This window comes from Callithrix jacchus, chromosome 8 (genome assembly GCF_049354715.1).
Source record: "Callithrix jacchus isolate 240 chromosome 8, calJac240_pri, whole genome shotgun sequence".
NCBI lineage: Eukaryota > Metazoa > Chordata > Mammalia > Primates > Cebidae > Callithrix > Callithrix jacchus.
The window spans coordinates 55,758,640-55,784,867 of record NC_133509.1 but is presented as its reverse complement, the minus strand read 5'-3'; the positions used below and the strand labels follow the sequence as shown (position 1 = coordinate 55,784,867).

Sequence of the window (26,228 nt, the reverse complement as noted above, 5' to 3'; positions counted from 1 at the left end):
TGATGGCACGTGATTGTAATCTCAGCTACTCAAGACGCTGAGGAAGGAGAATGGCTTTAACCAGGGAGTTTGAGGTTCCAGTGAGCCGAGATCGTGCCATTGCACTCCAGCCTAGTGACTGAGTGAGACTCCATCTCAAAAAAAAAAGTTATCTAGAAATTGATGCACAGAGAAGGCTAAGAATCCCATTTAGTCATGAGAATGAGATAGTTTTCCTTCTATATAGTAAAGCAGCAACTTTTTTTTTTTTTTGAGATGGAGTTTCGCTGTTGTTACCCAGACTGGAGTGCAATAGCACTATCTCGGCTCACCGCAACCTCTGCCTCCTGAGTTCAAGCAATTCTCCTGCTTCAGCCTCCCAAGTAGCCACCATGCCCAGCTAATTTTTGTATTTTTAGTAGAGATGGGGTTTCACCTTGTTGACCAGGATGGTCTCGATCTCTTGACCTTGTGATCCACCTGCCTCCAAAGTGCTGGGATTATAGGTGTGAGCCACCGCGCCCGGCCAGCAGCAACTCTTCTATTATACATAAACACCTTTTTAGGTTAATCCATTTTTCTTTTTCTTTTTTTTTTTTTTGAGACAGAATTTCACTCTTGTTGCCCAGGCTGGAATACGATGGTGTGATCTGAGCTCACTGCAACCTCCACTTCCCAGGTTCAAGGGATTCTCCTGCTTCAGCCCCCTGAGTAGCTGGGATTACAGGTGACACCCACCACGTCCAGCTAATTTTTTTGTATTCTTAGTAGAGATGGGGTTTTACCGTGTTGGCCAGGCTGAAACCATGTTGAATTTCCAACCTCAGGTGATCTGCCCACCTCCGTCTCTCAAAGGGCTGGGATAACAGGTGTGAGCCACTGTGCCTGGCAGGTTAATCCATTTCTCAACCTACTAGGGACTCCATATCTATTACTCAGATTGAATTTACTCTCAAACATTCTCTTCCCCACCCCTCCACCCCCAATGGAGGAAAGATGTAAATAACAATCTCTTAGCTTTTTCAGTTCATTATGGTTTGAAGCATGGAGTGCCACACTCTCACCGAAGCTCTGCAGCCTTCTGAGCACACTCCAAAGAGCTTCTGTTTTCAAAATTTTCATCTTTGGACCATATTTTCTCAGAAGACTTGGGTTGCTCTTCCACTTGCATGGTATTGCTGGCCATGATGGGGGCACTGCTAGGCATGCATACACCAATGGGATTAGCCATACTTATGGCATTGCTGAAAGAAATTATACTGTTAGAACCAGAAACACTAAATATAAAAGGGATAATTGGAAACTGTTGTTACAGGTTTAGAATTGGGTTCTCACACATGTAAAAAGAAGTTAAATGAGTCAGTAATCTTGGTACACATCGAGAAAAATCTTATAAAATATAGCTTTCAAATGTCAAACAAAAACAAAGGAATTACAATCTAAGGAACAAAATATGAATGGAAAGAGGGAATACCTTCAATTGAGAAAATGACCTTTATAAGGTCCAGCCCTACAGGGTTCACAGCCCTTCCCTGCTGGTGCGGAGATGAGAAATTGTAGAAATAAAAGATGCAAGACACAGAGATAGAGAAAAGAGTTTGAGCCCGGGGGTCCACTCCCAACCAATCACAGAGTCCTGAAGTGGCCGCGAGTGCCAGGACGCTCTCACTTTCACTGAGTTGCAAATCTAGGGGCAGGTTAGGTAGGGCATGGTTTTGGTCAGAGACAGAGGCAGGGTAGATAGGGTGTGGCAGTGATAGAGTCAAGTATATCACGTGTGATTCAGGGAGGGGCTCAAGAATTTCTGGCACCCGAAGTAAGGTAAGGAACATAATGCATCAGCACTTTTTCCACACTTATCAAAAAAGAACTACAAGATTTCTATTGCTACTACTGATTATCTTTTCTAAGAAAAAAGGAACCAGGTGCAGAAGCAGAACATGAGTAGACATGGAACGTGACCACTGAAGCACAGCATCACAGAGATAGTTAAGCACCCGGATGTCTGTGGGTTTAGCTGACAGCTGTCAGGCCTTACCACAAGAGCTTGGAAAAGCTGAGTTTTCTCCTAACTCCTCTGGGGAAGGAGGAAGTCTCAGCTATTTTGGATGTCTTCTTCCCTAGCTAGCTAAACAGTGGGCGCTTTTCCAGTGCTGGCACTGCTGCACAGCCAAAGCACCCTCCATCAGCCCTTATGGGGGCTCGTGACAGAGGGTTTAGAGCATCTTGCCTTAGTGTCATTCATTTCACAATGTCACCCCAGGTTCACACTTCCTACCTGAGAGGCATTAGTAAAAGAATTAAGATCACCTATGAATAACTAAGATCACATATGAATAACTACTAGGGTTATATTTCTAATTACTTTCTTCTTCATTGTTTATATGGAAATAGGCTGAGGCTTTTTGCTCTTGCCTCGGAGCTTAAGGGATCTCCCCCTTACAGACCTTTATTTTAATTTCCTCAGAGGACAGAGAGAAGTTTTTTTTCCATTTTTAAGCAATGACGTTGGAATTTGACCTAGGGTTGACTTTCATCTTCTCTGATCAGGCTGAAAAGACTCAAATCGCCAACATTCACTTGTTCCCTAAATTATGCCTTTCTAATTAAAGTGGCAGGAATAACAACATGGGATAAATGAGAAGAACTCACAGTTCGCTAGGTTCACAGGCTATTTCACCTCTGGTGTTTTCACTTGTCGCATGCTCCTTAAATGACGGAGGGGCTGTGTAGCTTAGCCTGTCCCTTGGCCCTAAAAGTTTAGACAGAAGATGCAGACTCAGAGGTTCCTTTTCTTCACTTTGGAGCATCCCCACCTTTGTCTCTCTACAGGGGAGCTTCTTTCTTTCTTCCCCCTTCTCTCTTGTCTATTAAACTCCCTGTTCCTTAAAACTAAAAAAAAAAAAAAAAAAGATGTAGACTCCGGCAATACCCTCCAGAACACCAACACCAAATGCTGAAACACAAAGTCTTGAGACCTGGGTGAAATCCTTACATGACATTGGTCCCCGAGGAGCTTTTTTTTTTTTTTAACTCTTGGAAAGAACTGCAACTAAAGTCAGTTGAACCATAGACCCTCAAGTGAACAAGTACAAATAGGAAGAAAAAAAGATGGAAGCTTGTCTAGGGCAGAGACTGTAACCAACTGTAACCATCTTTATCTCTAGTGCCCAGTACATAAGGGGTATCCAGCTATGCTGAACTGTTAAATGGAACTGAAATTTAAATTCTTGCGATTTTTCTACTTTGTTGTTTTTTCTGCAAATGTTTGGTTGTCTGGAGTACAGAACTTGAAATCATAGGACCATTCTACACAAAATAAGTGAGTATTAGTAAGAGTACTTAATTAGCCTGGCGCAGTGGCTCCCAGCACTTTGGGAGGCCGAAGTAGGCGGATCACTAGGTATAGAGATTGAGACCATGCTGGCCAACATGGTGAAACCCATCTCTACTAAAAATACAAAAATAAGTTGGGTGTGGTGGTGTGTACCTACAGTCCCAGCTACTCGGGAGGCTGAGGCAGGAGAATCGCTTGAATCCCGGAGGAGCAAGTTGCAGTGAGCAGAGATTGCGCCACTGCACTCCAGCCTGCTGGAGCAAGACTGTGTCTCAAAAAATTAAATGCTGTGTATAGATTTTTTTTTTTTTTTTTAACTTAGGATACTCATTCCTGATTTAGATCCATGGGAATGGGTGTCTTCTCTAGAGATTCAACGTTGGGTTTGGTTTTTGAGGTTTTTGTTTTGTTTTTTGAGGCGGAGTCTTACTGTCGCCCAGGTTGTAGTACAGTGGTGCCAATGTGGGCTCACTGCAGCCTCCACCTCCCAGGCTCAAGCAGTCCTCCCATGTCAGTGTCCCAGGTAGGTGGGACTGCAGGTATGTGCCACAAGGCTTGGCTAATTTTCATATTTTTTGGTAGAGATGGCATTTCATTGTGTTACCCAGGCTGGTCTCAAACTCCTGGGCTTAAGTGATCCACCTACCTCAGCCTTCCAAAGGGCTGGGATTACAGACATGAGCCGCAGCATCCAGTCATCAACGTTGGGTTTCACAGCAGCCAGAAAAAGTCAGAACTCAGACTATTCCATTTGTAATACAGGAAGAGGAGAAATTGCAACTGATCCTGGTCACTTACAGCTTACTTCTAGATCTTTATTTCAGGAATGGGCTTTGAGAAACTATGGACCCTAAGGAAATTGAATGTGAAGTTTGTCTTTGTGTGCCTATATTTTTGTTGGGAGAAGGGTCTTAGCTTTGACCGTGGTTTCAAAGGAGTCCACTTTCCCAACAGGCTAAGAACCCCAGCTTTAGAAGCACAGGTCTTCTGGAAATCCTGTCTTTCCAACTAAATAGCCCAGTAGTGCAGTGGAGGGAACCCTCGTAAGACCACTTATGTTGGAGATTTGCAATGTTATCTAGGTTTATTTTCTAGACCTGCTCTGGAACTGACCAGCAAAGTTCCCATTTTCTGTTGTCTGATTCTGCCCTCAGCGGTACTCCATGGTGAACTGAGAATTTTAAACCTGATCCCACTCAGGAGAAAAGATCTTAGGCAGAAAGGAGGGAGTGAGAACAAAAGAACAAAATGGGCAGAAGGCGGCAGTGAGGAAAACCTGGCTGGCACATCAGTCGTTCTCGGTGTCTTAGCCCTGTCAGGCATGTGGCCTTAAATCTCACCCCTCTTCAGTTTCTCCGGCACCGATGTACCAGAGGTGTGGAGCTGTCTTTGTCCCACGGGGAAGCGAGGCTGGGCACGGCAGGGGGCAGCGGGGCTGACGTGCTGGAACGGCCCTTGCAGTCGGTGCATCTGGGGGCGCTGGTGTATGTAAAGGCGCTGCCGCCACCCCACGTTTTGCCTGCGCCTTGCGGTCTCCGAAGGCGGCGCAGCCTCCTCCACTACCGGCAGGTCCGGGCCAGCAGTGGTCAACCGGAGCAAGGTCGTTTTCAGCCTGTGGACAAATAAAACACGTGGCTTCTCCTTTCATGACAGTTACTATTTCTACAGTTTATTTGGACAAATAATCATGAATTGATCTGTGATATGTATTCATCTACGGTGGTCTATTAATCACTCTTTATTTAGAGACTGGGTGTTGCTCTGTCACTTAGGCTGGAGTGTAGTGGCAAGATCTCGGCTCATTGCAACCTCCTCCTCCCGGGTTCAAGCAATTCTCCTGCCTCAGCCTCCCTAGTAGCTGGGATTACAGGCGACTGCCACCACACCCAGCTAATTTTTGTATTTTTAGTAGAGAGAGGGGTTTCACCATGTTGGTCAAACTGGTCTCCAACTCCTGACCTCAGGTGATCCGCCTGCCTCCGCCTGCCAGAGTGCTGGGATTACAGACTGAGCCACTGAGCCCGGCCTAATCACACTTTAAAAAGATTAATCTTTTTCTCTGAAAATGAGAAAGAAAAAAAAAAAGATGAATCTTCTGTCCCCAGTATACTATAACTTTTTGATGACAGGGATATTGTGGTGCCTATCTTTATTCTATTGCAGTGATCATGCCTTCACCTTAGTCAAAATAAATAAATAAATAAATAAGGCATTTCCCCAATATATTTGTGTGCAGTTAAAAAAAATTATATATAGATTTCTGTACTAATTATAGTCATTATAAAATATTTTTTAAAGGGATGACAAATAAAAAATGTTAATACTTTTTCTATCCCACTTGTCTGTACACCCTTGTATATGTGCTACAAACTAAGGATAACTCCTTTATTGCTTTTAGTAACATTTATTATCTTGATCTAAAATCATGTTTTGTTTTTTTTTTTTGAGACAGAGTCTCACTCTGTCACCAGGTGCCAGGCTGGAGTGCAGTGGCACAATCTCAGCTCACTGCAACCTTCGCCTCCCAGGTTCAAGTAATTCTCCTGCCCAGCCTCCCGAATAGCTGGGATTACAGGCTCACGCCACCATGCCCAGCTATCTTTTGTATTTTTAGTAGAGACAAGGTTTCACCATGTTGGCCAGGATGGTCTCAATCTCTTGACCTCGTGATCCGCCTGCCTCAGCCTCCCAAAGTGCTGGGATTACAGGTTTGAGCCACTGCGCCCAGCCTAAAATCATGGTTTTTTTTTTGACCATTACTATCTGATTCTATGCTCTCATTGTGCTATGGCCTCAATCGTATCCCCACTCAAAATTCATATGTTGAAGTCTTAACCCTCAAGGTGACTGTATCTGGAGACTGGGTGTTTTGGAGGGTTTTTTTTTTTTTTTTTGAGATGGAGTTTCACTCTCGTTGCCCAGGCTGGAGTGCAATGGCACAATCTCGGCTCAAGGCAACCTCTGCCTCCCAGGTTCAAGCCATTCTCCTGCCTCAGCCTCCTGAGTAGCATGGATTACAGGTATGTGCCACCATGCCCAGATAATTTTGTATTTTTAGTAGAGATGGAGTTGCTCCATGTTGGTCACGCTGGTCTCAAACTCCCAACCTCAGGTGATCCACCCACATGGCCTCCCAAAGTGCTGGGATTACAGGTGTGAGCCACTGCACCCGGCCTTCTGTGGTTATTAAGTTTAAATGAGTTCACAAGGGTGGGGCTGTAATTAGATAAGACTGTAGCCCTATAACAAGAGATTTTTTCTTTCCCACCTCCCAAGACGCAGTGAGAGAGCAAGTCAGCAAGCTAGAAAGATGTGTTCTCCTTTCCATGTTGAAATTAAAACAAAACAAAACAAAAAAAACCAAAAGATGGCCCTCACCAGGATCCATGCTGGCATGCTGATCTCAGACTTCCAGCTTCAGAACTCTAAGAAAACCAATGTCTGTAGCTTAAGCCACCCAGTCTCTTATGGCAGCCTGAGCTGACTAAGACACACTGCCTGCCTGTTCTGACATTCACTAACTGTAGCTTTGGGTACGTCACTTAACCTTTCTGTGCTGTTACCTCATTTGTAAATAAAGATTAAAACAGTATGTACCTCACTAGATTGTTGTGAGGATTAATAAGCTAAAAATATATATATGTAAAGCACTAGAACAGTGAGGGTACTGTGTAAGGGCTTCAGGTGTTAGCTATTATTACATATCCTTATACCCAGATAAAGAAAACCAGGCATAAAATAGCTGAGGAACTTGCCCAAAGCCAGAGGCATAGAATCCAGGTTAGCCATTTAGCATCCATAATCTCAAGTACTCTTTGATTATCAACCAAGCAGCAAGATTTTTTTTGGCCCATACAACCTTCTGACTTCGCTCAAGTTACTAGATTCTCAAGTCCTCCACAATATAAAAAAGAAAAAAAAAAATCACCAACTCTGAAGAATACTGGTCCACAATGGAGGCCTACAATCCTGCAGATTCTAAATGAAGCTCTGAATCACTCCTGGGGGTTACAATGAGAAAGCAAAACGCTGCCCTTAACCTTAGGAAACTGGTCTGACAACTAGTTCTCAGTGTTGTTTGAAGCTGGTCTGTGCTATTCTCCATTTGTTTTTGTTTTGAGACCTAGTCTTACTCTGTCACCCAAGCTGGAATGCAGTGGTACAATCTCCACTCACTGCAACCTCCGCCTCCACCTCATGGATTCAAGTGATTCTCTTGCCTCAGTCTCCGGAATAGCTAGGATTACAGGCACCCACCACCACACCTGGATAATCTTTGTATTTTTAGTAGAGACGGAGTTTCACCATGTTGGCTAGGCTAGTCTTGAACTACTGACCTCAGGTCATCCGCCTGCCTCAGCCTCCCAAAGTGCTGGGACTACAGGCATGAGCCACTGTACCCAGCTGCTATTCTCCTTTCGAACACCTCACAGGACACCAACATGAAACAAATTCACTCCAAAACCATGTTTTACAAAACAAACCATGTTATACAAAATAAGTCCAGTGCCTAATATTTTCTATGTGCAGACAAAATTAGTGTCACTTCCAACCACAAAATACCAAACATCCTTCTCTCCAGGTTAACATGAGTGACTGCAGCTTCTTTACCAACCATGGCTTCAGCCTTGCACTAGTCTACCCTCTCTGTAGATAAGATTTATTGATGCTTGAGTCCAGGAAGTTGAGGCTGCAGTGAGCCAAGATTGCACCACTGCACTCCAGCCTGTGTGCCAGAGTAAGACCCTATCTTAAAAAAGAAAAAGAAAAAGAAAAAAAAATTTATAGAGATACCTAAAGATAAAATTGTGCTTGCTTTCTGACAGGACCAAATCTGGAGCAAACCTGTTTCCTTGGATCCTCCCCCAAATCACCCAACCAACCAAAGCTCAGATGCTGTAAGTTCTAACACATTTACTGAGATGCATTTAGTTCCCCATAGCATGCATTTTCTCTAGCTGTAATGAATAAGCTCAACTACAGTTTATGTTCCTTGTGGTCCTTGGCTGGAAGGCATTGACACCAATATCTTCAAAATGCGTCCAAGAGATATACTCCAGACTTTCACAGCTCCCATTGTTCCCATCTGTTTGCCTTCCCTCACCTCCATCTCAGATTTCTTTCCAGATCCCCATTTTCTAAAGTAAGTAATCTAAGATCACTGTATATAGTATATTTTGAAATTAAGGGTTTTCACTTCTGGGGCAAGCACCGTGGTTCATACCTGTAATCCCAGTACTTTGGGAGGCCGAGGCAGACAGATCACTCAAGGAGAGGAGTTCAAGACCAGCCTGGCCAATGTGGTGAAACCCCATCTCTACTAAAAAATACAAAAATTAGTTGGGCACAGTGGCACCTGCTTGTAATCCCAGCTACTTGAGGGGGCGGTAAGGCAGGAGAATCACTTGAACCTGGGAGGCAGAGGTTGCAGTGAGCCAAGATCAGGCCACTGCCCTCCAGCCTGGGTGATAGAGCAAGACTCTGTCTCCCCAAAAACAAACAAACAAACAAAAACCACTTTTCCACCTCTTCTACTCATTAGGTATCTCAGGCTAGTAATTTAACCTCTTTATGCTTCCTTTTCCTCTTAATTATACCTCCTTCAGACTATTAAATGAATTAATAGTATTAGTAATATCAAATTAAATGGCTGGGCAGGATGGCTAACACCTGTAATCCCAGCACTTTGGGAGGCCGAGGTGGGGGGATCATTTGAGGTTAGGAGTTTGAGACTAGCCTGGCCAACATGGTGAAACTCCCTCTCTGCTAAAAGTACAAATATTAAGGCTGGATGTAGTGGCTCACATCTGTAATCCCAGCACTTTGGGAGGCCTAGGCAGGTGGATCACCTGAGGTCAGGAGTTCAAGGCCACCCTGGCCAACGTGATGAAACCCAATCTCTACTACTAAAAAAAAAAAAAAAAAAAAAAGATTAGCCAGCCCTGGTGGTGCGTGCCTGTAGTCCCAGCTACTTGGGAGACTGAAGCAGGAGGATTGCTTGAACCTGGGAGGTGGAGGTTGCAGTGAGCCGAGATTGTGCCACTGCACTCCAGCCTGGGAAACAGGAGTGAGACCCCATCTCAAAAAAAAAAGAAAATTACCCAGACATGGTGGTGGTAGTGCAAGCCTGTAATCCCAACTATGCAGGAGACTGAAGTAGGAGAATCGCTTGAGCCCAGGAGGCAGAGGTTGCAGTCAGCTGAGATCATGCCACTGCATTCCAGCCTGGGAAACAGTGAGACTCCATCTCAAAATTAAATAAATAAAAATATATAGAGAGAGCACTTACAACATGCCTACATGGATCAATGTGATCTTTAGTTTTGTTTTGTAAATGAAGACCCCTTCTTTTACCTGCCCCTGCCAGCTTCATTCCTCTGAGATTTTGATCATTCCTCCTGTCTCCATCCCCTCTTTTGTGACCAGAGGAGGAACCTGTCCAGTCTCTTATTCTCTGCGCTGAAATAGTATCACCCAGGCTCTTAATGATACTCTGTGGCCTGTGGTAACAGTCTATCGACATGTTTGGCAAAAAATAGACAAAAGCAATATTGCTTCAAAAATTATTTTTGGCCAAACGCAGTGGCTCACATCTATAATCATAGCACCTGGGAGGCTGAGGTGGGCGGATCATCTGAGGTCAGGAGTTCAAGACCAGCTTGGCCAACAGGGTGCATCCCCATCTCTACTAAAAATACAAAATTAGCTGGGCATAGTGGCAGATGCCTGTAATCCCAGCTACTTGAGAGGCTGAGGCAAGAGAATTGCTTGAACCAAGGAGGCGGAGGTTGCAGTGAGCTGAGATCATGCCACTGCACTCAAGCCTGGAGGACAAAGCAAGACTATGTCTAAAAAAGAATTATTATTTTTGGAGCTCAACATCCTTGGCATTTGAATCATTTTCTGGTATAGACATCTTAGTAACACGTATTCCTTTTTGTTTAGTTTGATGTAGGCCTGGTGTAGACACAGCTTTTAAAACTTTAAGAACTTTAAATACCTTTTTTCTTTTTTCTCTTTTTTTCATTGTCCTCAGAGCAAGAAGATCGGAATTAAATACCTTTTGATCTCATCCTGTTGCTTCCAAGAAAGCTCCTTCACCAATATGTGATCTTCGCGAAGTCGAAAGAAACTGTCCTCCAGTTCCTCCCGGTTCATCCTCCTCAAGGGTGGCTGAGTTTTCATATTCTTACCTAAAGCCCCGGAAGAGAGTAAATGGACAGTATTTTTACATGTATTTTTTTTAACCCTTCTGGTCTCTCATCATATCTTGCCCAGAGAGCATAAATCTATTTTGAGTCAAGTATTTATGAGGAAATTCACAAAGTATAAGAAATGACTCCAGCTGGGCACAGTGCTCACGCCTGTAATCCCAGCACTTTGGGAGGCTGAGGCAGGTGGATCACAAGGTCAGGAGTTCAAGACCAACCTGGTCAACATCGTGAAACCCTGTCTCTACTAAGAATACAAAAATTAGTTAAGCATGGTGGCAGGCACCTAGAATCCCAGTTACTCCGAAGTTTGAGGCTGGAAAATTGCTTGAACCCAGGAGGCAGAGGTTGCAGTGAGCTGAGATTGTGCCACTGCACTCCATCCTAGGTGACAGAGCAACACTCCGTCTCAAAAAAAAAAAGGAAATAACTCCTAGTGGAGGCTCTTTTCTGTATTATTACAGCATGAGAGTGTGACTCACCCATCTAAAAAGTACATTCTCTAGATAAAAATATCTGATAAGGCTTTTATTCTACTTATTTCGTTTCTTTTTATTTGAGACAGGGTCCTGCTGTCACCCAGGCTCCAGTGCAGTGGTGCAATCTAGGCTCACGGGTTCAGGAGATTCTCCTGCTTCAGCCTCCAGAGAGGCTAGGATTACAGGCACCTGCCACCAGGCCCAGCTCATTTTTTGTATCTTTAGTAGAGATGGGCTTTCACCATGTTGGCCAGGCTGGTCTCCAACTCCTGACTTCAGGTAATCCACCTGCCTCAGCCTCCTTAAGTGCTGGGATTACAGGCATGAGCCACTGCGACTTGTCTATTTTTATATCCTTATTAGAAAATTTAGACCTAGACAAGGATTGTTCCCATGACTGTCTTCAGAAACCCAGTAAGGAAAAGGATAAAAACTTTTCTTGAGCCTGGGTGTGGTGGCTCACGCCTGTAATCCCAGCACTTTGGGAGGCTGAGGCAGATGGATCATCTTAGGTCAGATGATCAACCTGACCAACATGGAGAAACCCCGTCTCTACTAAAAATACAAAATTAGCAGGGCATGCCTGTAATCCCAGCTACTTGGGAGGCTGAAGCAGGAAAATCGCTTAAACCTGGGAGGCACAGCCTATGGTGAGCCAAGATTGTGCCATTACACTCCAGCCTGGGCAACAAGAGCAAAACTCCATCTCAAAAACAAAACAAAAAACAAAACTTTTGATTACCAAGAACCATCTCGTTTGTTTTTCTGGTCAGGAAAAACTGTCCCCAAAGCTACCTCCTTAGACAGGATCCTTTGCTTGGTCTAAGCAGAGGAAACTAGAGCACACTTTTCAGTGTGAGTGTTCACCGGCCCGGGTCTGCTCTGATGAATGGGAACCATGGTTTTTATTGTTATTATTATTTACACAGTCTGTCACTGTTGCCCAGGCCGAGTGTAGTGGCGCGATCTCAGCTCACTGCAACCTGCGTTTCCCTGTCTCCCGGGTTAAAGAGATTCTTGTGCTTTAGCCTCCCGAGTAGCTGGGATTATAGGCACATGCCACCAAGCCCAACTAGTTTTTATACTTTCAGTTACTGAGTACCAGCTCGACTGTAAAGAATTCCACCCTGGCAGCACTGAAGGAACTGAGAGGCAGACACTCAGAGCAGCAAACTGGGGCCGAGGGGCCAAGCAGCCTTCCAAGCTGAGAGCCTCAGAGACTGACAGCATTCCAGACTGAAGGCCCCCAGAAGACGCTGACCCAGGATTTTATTCTCTCTGATCATTATTAACAAACAGGTGTTTGGTATTTTCTCACAACACAAAACATGCCAGGTAGACAGCTGGTGCCCGCTTACCACTGATCATAGACAACCTAAAAAGTGGGTCAGATAGTGTAAATAATTAACAGGTGTATGATATCTATATATTGTCCTGCCACTTTGGAATGCCCCAAGTAGTTTTCGACTTGGGAGGGGGCAGCTAGGTTTTCCTTGCCATCGTTCTTCCTAGCAAACAATATATTCTATCATACATTCAGCATTCATCAATATTCATAAATTTAACATTTCTCAACATCAATATTCATACACATTACATTTCTCAACATTTAGTAGAGACGAGGCTCCACCATGTTGGCCAGGCTGGTCTCAAACTCCTGACCTCAAGTGATCGATCTACCTCAGCCCCCCAAAGTGTTGGGATTACAGGCGTGAGCCACCACACCCGGCCAGGAACCATCTTAAAATCCCAGAATACAAAAGACAGCTTCTCTCCACACTGGGAAGGAGGGCTCAAACCTTTGGTCTCAGAACCACCTCAGCCATCACCATCACCTCACTGATCTATCGTTTGGAAGATGACATGAAAACTTTCAAAGAACAGCTTTATTGAGGTATAATTGATATGTAAGTCACTGTAGATATTTAAAGTCAAAGTTTGGATTAATTTTGACATTTGTGTATACCTATGAAACTACCACCACAATTAGGGTAATGAGCATATTCTACATTCCTAAGTTTCCTTGTATCCATTTGTAATCCATTCCTTTCCACCCTACCCCAACCTCAACCCCTGCCTTTGTTCCCAGGAATCAACAAATACGTTTTATGTCATTACAGATTAGTTTCCATTTTCTAGAATTTTACTTATTATTTTTAACTTTTTTTTTGAGAAAAAGTCTTGCTCTTGCCCAGCTGGAGTGCAGTGTCACAGTCTTGGCTCACTGCAACGTCTGCCTCCCAGGTTCAAACATTTCTCCTGCCTCAGCCTCCTAACTGACTGGGACTACAGGTGTGCGCCACCACGCCCAGCTAATTTTTGTTTTGTTAGTAGAAATGGGGTTTCACCATGCTGACCAAGCTAGTCTCAAACTCCTGATCTCAAGTGATCCACCTACCTTGGCCTCCCAAAGTGCTGGGATTACAGATGTGAGCCACCCCACCTGGCCACTATATTCTAGAATTTTATATAGATCAATTAATCCACTGTGTACCTTTTTTTTGGTCTGACTTCTTTCACTTATTATAATTATTTTGAGATTGATTCACGGTATTTCATAGGTCAATAGTTCCTTTTTTTTTTTTTGAGATGCAGTTTTACTCTGTCATCCAGGCTGTAGTGCAATGGTGTGATCTTGGTTCATTTCGACTTCCGCCTCCCGGGTTCAAGCAATTCTCCTGCCTCAGCCTCCTGAGTATCTGGGATTACAGGTATGTGCCACCATACCCGGCTAATTTTCTATTTTTAGTAGAGACGGGATTTCTCCATGTTGGTCAGGCTGGTTTTCAACTCCCAATTTCAGGTGATCCGCCCACCTCAGCTGGGATTATAGGCGTGAGCCACTGCACCCAGCTTCAAAAGTTCCTTTTAATTGCTGAGTAATATTCCTTTGTATGAATATACCATATTTATTTATCCATTCACTTTTTTTTCGTTATTCTTCCTAACATATTCTATCACATATCCATTCACTTTTTAAAAAATATTCATTTACTGTTGATGGGCATTGAACTGTTTCCATTTTTGGCTATTACAGTTACAGCTGCTATGAACATCTATGTACAAGAATTTGTGTGGACATGTTTCTGTTTCTTTTGGGTAAATAGAAAATTATAAAACAGTTGAGTCACAAGATAGGTGTAGGTTTAACTTTCTTTTTTTTTTTGAGATGGAGTTTCAATCTTATTGCTCAGGCTGAAGTGCAATGGTGTGATCTTGGCTCACTTCAAGCTCTCAGGCTTAAGTGATTCTCCTACCTCGGCCTCCCAAGTAACTGGGATTACAGGCATGCACCAACACCCCCGGTAATTTTGCATTTTCAGTACAGATGGGGTTGCTCCATGTTGGTCAGGCTGGTCTTAAACTCCTGACCTCAGGTGATCTGCTCACCCGGCCTCTCAAAGTGCTGGAGTTACAGGCATGAGTCACCCGCTCCCCCACCTTTTTTTTTTTTTTCCCTTCTTTTTGAGATGGAGTCTGGCTCTGTTGCCCAGGCTGGAGTTCAATGGTATGATCTCAGCTCATTGCAACCTCTGCCTCCTGGGTTCAAGCGACCCTCCTGCCTCAGCCTCTCAAGTTGCTGGGATTATAGGTATGAGCCACCACGCCCAGTGAATTTTTGTATTTTTAGTAGAGATGGGGTTTTACCATGTTGGTCAGGCTAGTCTCCAACTCCTGACCTAAAGTAATCCACCTGCCTTGGCCTCCCAAAGTGCTGGGATTACAGGCACAACCCACCATGCCCGGCCTAGATTTAACTTTAAAAAAGACTACCAAACTGTTTTACAAAGTGATTATACCATTTGCTATTCCCACCAGCAGTGTATGAGAGTTCCAGTTCCTCCACATCCTTGCCCACACTTGGTCTTTTTAAATTTAGACATCCTAGTGGGTATGTAGTGGTTTTAATTGTATTAATTTTCATTATTATGTTACATTTCTCTAATAACTAATTATATTGAACATTTTAGGTGCTTATTTGCCATTAATATACTTTTTGTTTGTTTGTTTTTTGAGACAGGGTCTTGCTCTCCCAGCACTTTGGGAGGCTAAAGAAGGCAGATCACGAGGTCAGGAGATCAAGACCATCCTGGCCAACATGGTGAAACCCTGTCTCTACTAAAAATACAAAAAAGCTAGCTGGGCATGGTGGCATGTACCTGTAATCCCAGCTACTCGGGAGGCTGAGGCAGGAGAGCATCGCTTGAACTAGGGAGTCAGAGGTTGCAATGAGCTGAGACCGTGCCCCTGCGCTCCAGCCTGGTGACAAAGCAGCAAGATGGTATCAAAAAAAAAAAAAAAATCCTTTAATGTGCCAAGCGTGGTGGCTCATGCCTGCAATCCCAGTACTTTGGGAGGCTGAGGAGGGTGGATCGTATGGTCAGGAGTTCAAGATCAGCCTGGCCAACATAGTGAGACCCCATCTCTACTAAAAACACAAAAATTAGCCAGGCATGGTGGCACGTGCCTGTAATCCCAGGTACTTGGGAGGCTGAGGCAGGAGAATCGCTTGAACCTGGGAGGTGAAATTTGTGGTGAGCTGAGATCGAACCACTGTACTCCAGCCTGGGTGACAGAGCAAGACTCCAACTCAAAAAAAAAAAAAAAAAAAAAAGATTCCTTTAAATTGCCTAATGTAGTCTTATCTATTTGTGACATCAAAAGTTTTTTTTCTCCCAAAACAATGTTTCTGAGATAAATTCCAGATGCTTAGAATGAAAAAAAAAATACAACTTCCAAATCAAAGAACCTGAAAAATAATGTTGCTAGGTAAACTAGGAAAGTAGGGTCACTAGGAAGAAAATTGTAATATGACTGTATGCCTTTATGAAAATCTTTATTATATATATTTTTTTATTTTTATTTTTTGAGACAGAGTTTCGCTCTTGTTACCCAGGCTGGAGTGCAATGGCGCGATCTCGGCTTACCGCAACCTCCGCCTCCTGGGTTCAAGCAATTCTCCTGCCTCAGCCTCCCGAGTAGCTGGGACTACAGGCGCGCACCACCATACCCAGCTAATTTTTGTGTTTTTAGTAGACAAAACACAAAATTTCACCATGTTGACCAGGACAGTCTCGATCTCTTGATCTTGTGATCCACCCGCCTCGGCCTCCCAAAGTGCTGGGATTGTAGGCATGAGCCACTGTGCCCGGCCGAAAATCTTTATTAAGACGAATACTTAGGCCAGGTATGGTGGCTTATTCTTATGATCTCAGCACTTTGAGAGGCCATAGTGGGCAGATAGGTTGAGTTCAGGAGTTTGAGACCAGCCTGGGCAACACAGTGAAACCTCTCTTTACAAAAAAACAGGTGTGGTGGTGTGTTCCTGTAGTCCTAGCTACTTGAGAGGCTGAGGCTAGAGGATTGCTTGAGCCTGGGGAGGCAGAGGTTGCAGTGAGCCAGGATCATACCACTGCACTCCAACCTGTGTGACAGAGCAAGACCCTGTTTCAAAAAAATAAAAAAAGAGAGTACTTCACTTACTTTTAGTTATTCATTAAACAACAGAAGTGAAATTGGACGTTTGTAATGAAATCTAGAAAAGCTTCTTTTACTTTTCCCAAAGTAAACTTGTAAATTTGCCCTTTCTCATCTTCCATTTTTCTTTTATGGTACTGAAGAAAAATATTGAATTCTTTTAGCATTTTTTTTTTTTTTTTTTTTGAGACGGAGTTTCGCTCTTGTTACCCAGGCTGGAGTGCAATGGCGCAATCTCGGCTCACCGCAACCTCCGCCTCCTGGGTTCAGGCAATTCTCCTGCCTCAGCCTCCTGAGTAGCTGGGATTACAGGCATGCGCCACCATGCCCAGCTAATTTTTGTATTTTTAGTAGAGACGGGGTTTCACTATGTTGACCAGGATGGTCTCGATCTCTTGACCTCGTGATCCACCTGCCTTGGCCTCCCAAAGTGCTGGGATTACAGGCTTGAGCCACCACGCCTGGCCTTCTTTTAGCTTTTTGGTTATGTAAGTGGCTTCCAAACTGACTGGAACTCTCCAGGTAGGTCGTTCCTGAACAAAGGCTTCCTGTCTCTAGTTCTATGACCCTTCCAGTTTGAAAAATTACGTCAGTCAATTCATGTTTCATGGACTTTGTCTGTGGAACAGTTAAAGCTTTGAGAAGCACAAAATTCTCAACTGTGTACGAAATATACAAAGAACTCTTACAACCAATAATATAAAGACAAATAATTCAATTAAAAAATTGGCAAAACTGGCCACTGAATTAAAAAGAAAATTGGCAAATCACCTGAATAGTTCCTGAAAAAAGAAAAAAAAAAACACTGCTATGAACATTCTAGTATATGTCTCCTGGTACATATATGCAAGAGTTAATTTATTTTATTTTATTTTATTTATTTATTTTGAGATGGAGTTTCGCTCTTGTTACCCAGGCTGGAGTGCAATGGTGCGATCTTGGCTCACCGCAACCTCCACCTCCTGGGTTCAGGCAATTCACCTGCCTCTGCCTCCTGAGTAGCTGGGATTACAGGCACGTGCCACCATGCCCAGCTAATGTTTTGTATTTTTAGTAGAGATGGGGTTTCACCATGTTAACCAGGATGGTCTTGATCTCTTGACCTCGCGATCCAACTGCCTCGGCCTCCCAAAGTGCTGGGATTACAGGCGTGAGCCACCGCGCCCGCTGCAAGAGTTAATTGCTGCAAGGTTTTGTTTTTTTTTTTGAGGTGGAGTTTTGCTCTTGTTGCCCATGCTGGAGTGCAATGGTGCAATCTCAGCTCACCACAATCTCTGCCTCCCGGGTTTAAGCAATACTCCTGCCTCAGCCTCCTGAGTAGCTGGAATGCTATAGGCATGTGCCACCACGCCCAGCTAATTTTGTATTTTCAGTAGAGACAGGGTTTCTCCATGTTGGTCAGGCTGGTTTTGAACTCCCAATCTCAGGTGATCCAATTGCCTTGGCCTCCCAAAGTGCTGAGATTACAGGTGTGAGCCACTGTGCCCAGCCAATTTCTGCAGATTTTATACACAGAATTAGAATTACGCTAACTTTACTAGATAATGGCAAACGTTTTCCAAAATGGTTGCATCATTTATATACTCATGGGCAGTGCATGAAGTGACCTATCCTCAAATAATAATTTTATAAAAGTGAAGTCAAGTGAAAATAGAATCAACAGTACCTATGATTGGCATTGAAGAATGGGAAAGTGTAACAATATTTCAAAAATAACTTTTTTGGTTGTTTTAGAGATAGGGTACTGCTATGTTGCCCAGGCTGGTCTTGAACTCCTAGCCTCAGGTGATCCTCCTACTTCAGCCTCTTGAGTAGCTAGGCTTACATTACAGGTGTGAGCCCCTACGATTGGCCAAAGTTACGAAGATATCTTAAATCATGTGTGGAAGAAGCTCTGGTAGTACTAAGCCCTTTTATCTTAAATTGCATACTTCTGCTTAGTGGAAGTGGAGAACTAAGGGCTAATCACATGGATAGATGAATGAAACCCACTAGTTTGTTCTTAGCTTTGGTTGTGCTGTTTGTGTCAGTTGTATTTAGCTTTACCTTCTAAACCCACACAATAATAATTTTATTATAAGAATTTGAGAATAAGGCTGGGTGTGGTGGCACACGCCTGTAATCCCAGCACTTTGGGATGCTGAAGCAGGCAGATCACTTGAGGTCAGGAGTTCAAGACTAGCCTGGCCAATATGGTGAAACCCTGTCTCTACTAAAAATACAAAATTGGCAGGCATAGTGACGACTGCCTGTAGTCCCAGCTACTTGGGAGGCTGAGGTAGGAGAATGGCTTGAACCTGGGAGGTGGGTTGCAGTGAGCCGAGATCAGGGCCACCACGCTTCAGCCTGGGTGACAGAGTGACAGTGAAACTCCATCTCAAAGAAAAAAATGAATTTAAGAATAAACTATGAGAAGAGGGCTAGGCACGGTGGCTCACACCTGTAATCCCAGCACTTTGGGAGGCCAAGGCGGGTAGATCACTTGAGATCAGGAGTTCAAGACCAGCCTAGTGGGTGGATCACTTGAGGTCAGGAGTTCGAGACCAGCCTGATCATCATGATGATACCCTGTCTCTACTAAAAATACAAAAACTAGACAGGTGGGGTGGTGCACGCCTGTATCCCATCTACTTGAGAGGCTAAAACAGGAGAATCGCTTGAACCCAGGAGTTGGAGAGTCAGAGGCTGCAGTGAGATCTTACCATTGTGCTCCAACCTGGGTGACAGAGTGAGACTCCATCTCAAAAAAAACAAAATAGTGGCCAGGTGCGGTGGCTCACGCTTGTAATCCCAGCACTTTGGGAGGCCGATGCGGGTGGATCACAAGGTCAAGAGATCGAGACCATCCTGGTCAACATGGTGAAACCCCATCTCTACTAAAAATATAAAAAATTAGCTGGGTATGGTGGCGCGTGCCTGTAATCCCAGCTACTCAGGAGGCTGAGGCAGGTGAATTGCCTGAACCCAGGAGTCGGAGGTTGTGGTGAGCCAAGATCGTGCCATTGCACTCCAGCCTGGGTAACGAGTGAAACTCCACCTCAAAAAAAAAAAAAAAATAGTGAGAAGATTGAAGAAAAGAGCTGAAAGTATATCAGTCTCTGTGAAGACTAGCAAGGTGTCCCACAATGATTGAGAATTCTTTTAATTCTAAAAGGTGTCCATCCTCAGGCATGGGGGTTACCTTTTGAGGTGGGTAGCACCAGAGGTATTGCATCTATGTCTCTAACTGGCAAGTCTCCTGATGTAGGGTCCACTAAATGTGACATGATCTCTGTTCCCAAACTGTAAGAGATCCCAGAGGACACTGAAATAAAGGAAAAATTCAGTCAATTACATGCAACTTTCTGAAAACTGTACCTAACTTTTGGCAGGAATTTCTCAGCACTTTCATGATGGTATATGACATGTCAGAGTCATTCTTGTGGTAGGGTGGACAACTCTATACTAGAGAGTAAGAACATGTATTCAGTAGTAATGACTTTATTTAAAATGAAAATCAGGTTTTATGATTATGGAATTGATGGATATATTTTTGGATCATTTTTTAAGTGTCTGCTCAGCCTGGAAGCAATGACCCTCCCTTTTCTTTGCAAAATAGGCCTCTATCCCTCTCTCCACTCAATTTACAGCGACTGACTCCCCAGGAATTAGTTTATACTCTATAACCCAGTCCCTGAAGTTGTTGCTGATTGGACCAGGGTTAGACAAATGACCCAAGCTGGACCAATCAGATTCTCTCTCATAGAAGGTTGAAAATAAAGCTGAGAGGTTTAAATTAGCTTCTGGGGATGGCTAGAACTATTATGTAAATTTGGGAGCTCTCAAATGACCATATTCAGCTCTGTGGACTGAATACTCAGGAAATTCTATCTACAGAGTCGCCTCATACTCCGGCCAACACTCTTTTTCCTGGATGATAGTATCCATTTTAGCTGGATTACAGGTGCCCACTATTGCATCCAGCTAATTTTGGTATTTTTAGTACAGATGGAGTTTTGCCTTGGCCTCTCAAAGTGTTGGGATTACAGGCATGAGCCACTGCGTCTGATCTCTTTCTCTTTCTCTTTCTTTTCTTATTTTTCTTCTATTTCTTTCTTTTCTTTCCCTCCTTTGTTTCTTTTTCCCTCCCTCCCTCCCTCCCTCCCTTTCTTCCTTCCCAGAAACTACCTTAATTTATTTATACTAGTTTATTGTCTATCCTCTCTCACCAAAACATAATGATTTTTTTTTTTTTTTTGAGACGGAGTTTCACTCTTATTGCCCAGGCAGGAGTACAATGGCACAATCTCGGCTCATTGCAACCTCTGCCTCCCAGGTTCAAGCTATTCTCCTTCCTCAGCCTCCTGGATAACTGGGATTACAGGTATGAGATAACACACCCTGCTAATTTTGTATTTTTAGTAGAGACAGGCTTTCTCTGTGTTGGTCAGGCTGGTCTCGAACTCCTGACCTTAGGTGATCCACCCACCTCAGCCTCCCAATGTGCTGGGATTACAGGTGTTAGCCACTGCTCCTGGCAACATAATGACTTTTTTTCTCTTTTTGAGACAGAGTCTTGCTCTGTCGCCAGGTGCCAGGCTGGAGTGCAGTGGCATGATCTTGGCTCACTGCAACCTCCCCCTCCTGGGTTCAAGTAATTCTCTTGTCTCAGCCTCCTGAGTAGCTGGGACTACAGGCGCGTGCCACCATGCCCAGCTAATTTTTGTATTTTTAGTAGAGACAGGGTTTCACTATGTTGGCCAAGATGGTCTCAATCTCTTGACCTCGTGATCCACCCGCCTCAGCCTCCCAAAGTGCTGGGTTTACAGGCGTGAGCCACCATGCCCGGCTGACTTTTTTTTTGAGATGGGGTTTCACTATGTTGGTCAGGCTGGCCTTGAACTCCTGACCTCAGGTGATCTGCCCACCTCAGCCTCCCAAAGTGCTGGGATTACAGGTATGAGCCACCACACCTGGCCATAATGACTTTTTAAGGCAGAAAAAGGATTTATCTTGTTTACCTCTATAGATGCAGTATCCAAACAGTTATTGGTATATAGCAGGTACTCAATAAATAAATATTCAGTGTATGAAAAGAATAATGAATAAACAAGAGAGAGAATGACACTGAGGGGCTGAAATGAGTCAAAAAGTTCTTAAAGCATTCTGTTCTTGATCCCAGTCTTTTCCAATTTTGTCTCCAAAATTTACATTTCAGCAGAAGCAGTGGCTCATGCCTCTATCCCCGGCATTTTGGGGGCAAGGCAGGTGGATCATCTGAGGTTAAGAGTTCGACAGCCTGGCCATCATAGTGAAACCCCGTCTCTACTAAAAATACAAAAATAAGGCCGGGCACGGTGGCTCAAGCCTGTAATCCCAGCACTTTGGGAGGCCAAGGCGGGTGGATCACGAGGTCAAGAGATCGAGACCATCCTCGTCAACATGGTGAAACCCCGTCTCTACTAAAAATACAAATAATTAGCTGGGCATGGTGGCACGTGCCTGTAATCCCAGCTACTCAGGAGGCTGAGGCAGGAGAATCACTTGAACCTGGGAGGCTGAGGTGGCAGTGAGCCGAGATCACGGCATTGCACTCCAGCCGGGGCAACAAGAGTGAAACTCTGTCTCAAAAAAAAAAAGTCTGGGCAAGGTGGCTCACACCTGTAATCCCAGTACTTTGGGAGGCCAAGGTGGATGGATCACCTGAGGTCAGGTGTTTGAGACCAGCCTGGCTAACATGGTGAAACCCAATCTCTACAAAAAGTACAAAAATTAGCCAGGCATGGTAGCATGTGCCTATAATCCCAGCTACTCAGGAGGCTGAGGCAGGAAAATAGCTTGAAACCAGGAGGTGGAGGTTGCAGTGAGCTGAGATAGCACCATGGCACTCCAGCCTGGGCAACACTCCATCTTGGAAAAGAAAAAATTAGGTCTCTAGACTTAACTTTCATATTTGTACAAATTCCTGTTTTTTAAACATTTCTGCATGGCTACTAGACATCTAAAACTCACAGGAATTGTAATTTATTTTACCAGTCTGATTATTTCCCAGTCTTTCCCTATTTCCATAAATGTCACTATCTGGCTCTGTTCCTACCTTAGGTTCTACAGTAGAGTCCTGTGTCCTATACAACAAATTCTCCCTTTTTGTTGAAGCTAGCTTGACTTATCAACTGTAGAAGGGTGTTCACAAGCTTATTTTGAACAGACAGAAATATAAAGAAGAAAGCAAAAGGTACATTGGAGAAATTCTATCACCTAGAGAAAATATAAACATCGTATTGATTTGCTTTCCAGTCTATTTACCTTGAATTGAATCAGTTATACCCTGTTCTATAATGTTTCATTTTTTAAAATCATAATAAATGGAGAGAATCTTTTTAATGTCACGGGTTTTTGTTTGTTTGTTTGTTTTGTTTTTTGTGAGATGGAGTTTCACTCTCGTTGCCCAGGCTGAAGTGCAATGGTCCGATCTCAGCTCACTGCGACCTCTGCCACCCAGGTTCAAGCGATTCTCTTGCCTCAGCCTCCCTAGTAGCTGGGATTACAGGTATGTGGTACCATGCCCAGGTAATTTTTGTTTGTTTGTTTGTTTTTGAGACAGAGTCTTGCTCTGTCACCAGGCTGGAGCACAGTGGGACAGTCTCGGCTCACAGCAACCCCCGCCTCCCAGGTTCAAGCGATTCTTCCGCCTCAGCCTCCCGAGTAGCTGGGACTACAGGCATGTGCCAAACGCCGGACTAATTTTTGTATTTTTAGTAGAGACAGGGTTTTACCATGTTGGTCAGGCTGATCTCGAACTCCTGACCTCGTGATCCACCTACCTTGGCCTCCCAAAGTGCTAGGATTACAGGTGTGAGACACTGCTCATGGCCTCTTTTTTCTTTTTTACACTCTATATCATTGGGCAAGTAATTAAAATTTTGTAGCCAGTTTCCTTTACTCTGATTATTATTTTTTTGAGACAGGGTCTCTGTCGCCCAGGCTGGAGTGCAGTGTCGTGATCTCAGCTCATTGCAACCTCCGCCTCCAGGGTTCAAGCGATTCTCATATCTCATTCTCCCAAGCAGCTGCAATTATAGGTGCAAGCCACCATGCCCAGCTAATTTTTGTATTTTTAGTAGAGACTGGTTTTCACCATATTGACTAGACTGGTCTCGAACTCCTGATCTCAAGTGATCCACCTGCCTCAGCCTCCCAAAATGCTGGGATTACAGGTATGATGGCCAGAAAGTAGATTTTAAGTGTTCTCATCAAACACAAAAAATTAATGAGTATACGAGGTAATACATATGTTAACTAGCCCAAGGTAGCCATTCTCTGCTATATATACACATTTCAAAGCAACAAATTTTACACAATAAATATACACAATTTCAAATTGTCAATTAGAAATTAATTAATTAGCTTTCTCCGGTGTGTGCCTTCAAGATGACAAAGAAAGGAAGGAACAGCAGTCGTGCCAAAAAGGGCTGTGGCCACATGCAGTCTATTCGGTGCACGAACTGTGCCTGATGCATACCCAAGGACAAGGCCATTAAGAAATTTGTCATTTGAAACATAGTGGAGGCCGCAGCAGTCAAGGACATTTCTGAAGCGAGCATCTTCGATGCGTATGTACTTCCCAAGCTCGATGTGAAGCTGCGTTACTGTGTGAGTTGTGCAATTCACAGCAAAGTGGTCAGGAATCGATCTCATGAAGCCCAAAAGGACAGAACACCCCCACCCTGATTTAGACCGGCAGGTGCTGCCCCACGACCTCCACCAAAATCCATGTAAGGAGCTGAATCCTTAAAAGACTGAAGATGAGTGTTCTCTGGAGAAAAATAAAATGGAAATTGTACTTTAAAAAATTAATTAATTGCCGGGCACGGTGGTTCACGCCTATAATCCCAGCACTTTGGGAAGCCAAGGCGGGTGGATCACGAGGTCAAGAGATTGAGACCATCCTATCAACAAGGTGAAACCCCGTCTCTACTGAAAATACAAAAATTAGCTGGGCATGGTGGCGCGTGCCTGTAGTCCCAGCTACTCGGGAGGCTGAGGCAGAAGAATTGCTTGAACCCAGGAGGCGGAGGTTGCGGTGAGCTGAGATCACGCCATTGCACTCCAGCCTGGGTAAAAAGAGCGAAAATCTGTCTCAAAACAAAACAAAAAAAAAATTAATTGATTGATTTGAAAAGGAATATTATTCATTTGGCAAATAGTGGATACATTTCTCAGCATAAGAGCAAAAGAATTAGAACTTTGGAAGAGCTTTAGGAAGATTCATTTATTATTAGTGATTTAGAAATTGGGGAGAGGACAGTGTTAAGAGGATATTGCTATAATTTAGGCAAGAGGTATGGAACTAGGGAAAGATGGAAGTAGGAGAATAGAAGAATAGGATAGATCATGAACATGCTGAGGAAGGAGAATCAAAAGATTTGACAACTGGTTGGTTGTGGGATAGAGTTAAGGGTGACCAGATTAAAGATGATTTGGTAACGTTGTGCTGGATGCCTAGGAAACTGGTGGTACAATAGAAAATAAATAAACTAGGCCAGGCATGGTGGCTCACGCAGGTAATCCTAGTATTTTGGGAGGTGGGTGGATCACCTGAGGTCAAGAGTTTGAGACAAGCCTGGCCAACATGGTGAAACCCTGTCTCTACTAAAAATACAAAAATTAGCTGGGCATGGTGGTGTGTGCCTGTAGTTCCAGGTACTTGGGAGGCTGAGGCAGAAGAATTGTTTGAACCTGGAATGCAGAGGTTGCAGTGAGCAAAGATAATGCCACTGCATTCTAGCTTGGGTGACAGAGTGAGACTGTCTCAAAAAAAAAAAAAAAAGAAAAAAGAATAAACTTGTTTTGTTCTCAAAAACACCCCTAGGAAAGACATAGGTAACTATAAATATGCGTCAGCTAGAAACTTACAGTTCTTGCTTGCTCCAGATAGCTCTCGCTATTTCTTTTCTCTCAATGTTCTGGTGTCCTTTGGTAATCTAGGTTCCAATCCTCTTGTCCTTCTGGCTTGTTAACAGAGGATTTAATCCAGTTCTGGTTAGCTTTCAAGATGTTAACTCTTTGCAGATCAGAGTGTGAAGCTGTGTTTTTTCTCTATGCATGTTTCACTTGGAGAAAGAGCAGCATAAACGTTACTTAACAGATCCACTTCTCAACTAAAATTAAAGCTGAAAACACATTTGCTTAATTTCAGATTAAAAAAAAATTGGTTGGTGTTGAGAGGTTGATCTTTAAATCTTTACCTGAAGGGCAACAACAGTGGGAGTTGTTCTGGAGCCCTGAGATCCCTTTGAAGAAAACAAACACTGCACTCCTTGGTGGAATCAACGTGCCTTTTCAGTCCACATGTGCAAGAGCCCTTTCAAGTAAGAAAATGTATATCTTCCATTTCACAATGACCACAGTTTCCAAACCAAACTTTGGGATGTAAGTATGAAGCCATAGGACTTGATATAAGAAAATTAATGTTCTTTTTTTTTTTAATTTCAGACCCCACTCCCTCAGAAAAATTAAATGTTCTTAAAAATTCTGCATGGCTAGCCACTGCATTCATATTATATATTAAGTAGAATATGGTCTCAATTGTTACAAAAAATCCTCTCTTTAATGCAATGAGTGTGTGGATTGAGAAAGCTCCATTCTGGTTATTGCCATGAGGTTCAGGGATTTCCAGGAGGATGAACATACAGTTAATGGGCCCCATGTGACTTCCTCTAAATCCCATAAAATAATAAAAATAAAGCTGGGGAGATAATTAGG

The 26,228-nt window shown here is 43.6% G+C and overlaps 1 protein-coding gene and 1 pseudogene across 1 annotated transcript in view; one reads left to right on the top strand and one right to left on the bottom strand.

Annotated features, from left to right (window-relative positions):
* Positions 1-25,449, bottom strand: part of RPGRIP1 (RPGR interacting protein 1) — a 90,905-nt gene extending 65,456 nt beyond the window's left edge. Inside the window, exons 1-6 of the mRNA XM_035260062.3 lie at positions 25,380-25,449; positions 19,666-19,788; positions 10,377-10,509; positions 4,657-4,928; positions 2,632-2,731; positions 1,044-1,223 (exon numbers count right to left, since the gene is read on the bottom strand). Of these exons, the coding sequence (XP_035115953.2) occupies positions 1,044-1,223; positions 2,632-2,731; positions 4,657-4,928; positions 10,377-10,509; positions 19,666-19,750 (770 nt within the window). The 5' untranslated portion in view covers positions 19,751-19,788; positions 25,380-25,449. The remainder of the gene's footprint in view (positions 1-1,043; positions 1,224-2,631; positions 2,732-4,656; positions 4,929-10,376; positions 10,510-19,665; positions 19,789-25,379) is intronic.
* Positions 23,895-24,242, top strand: LOC108593598 (small ribosomal subunit protein eS26 pseudogene; annotated as a pseudogene).
* Positions 25,450-26,228: the final 779 nt, after the last annotated feature.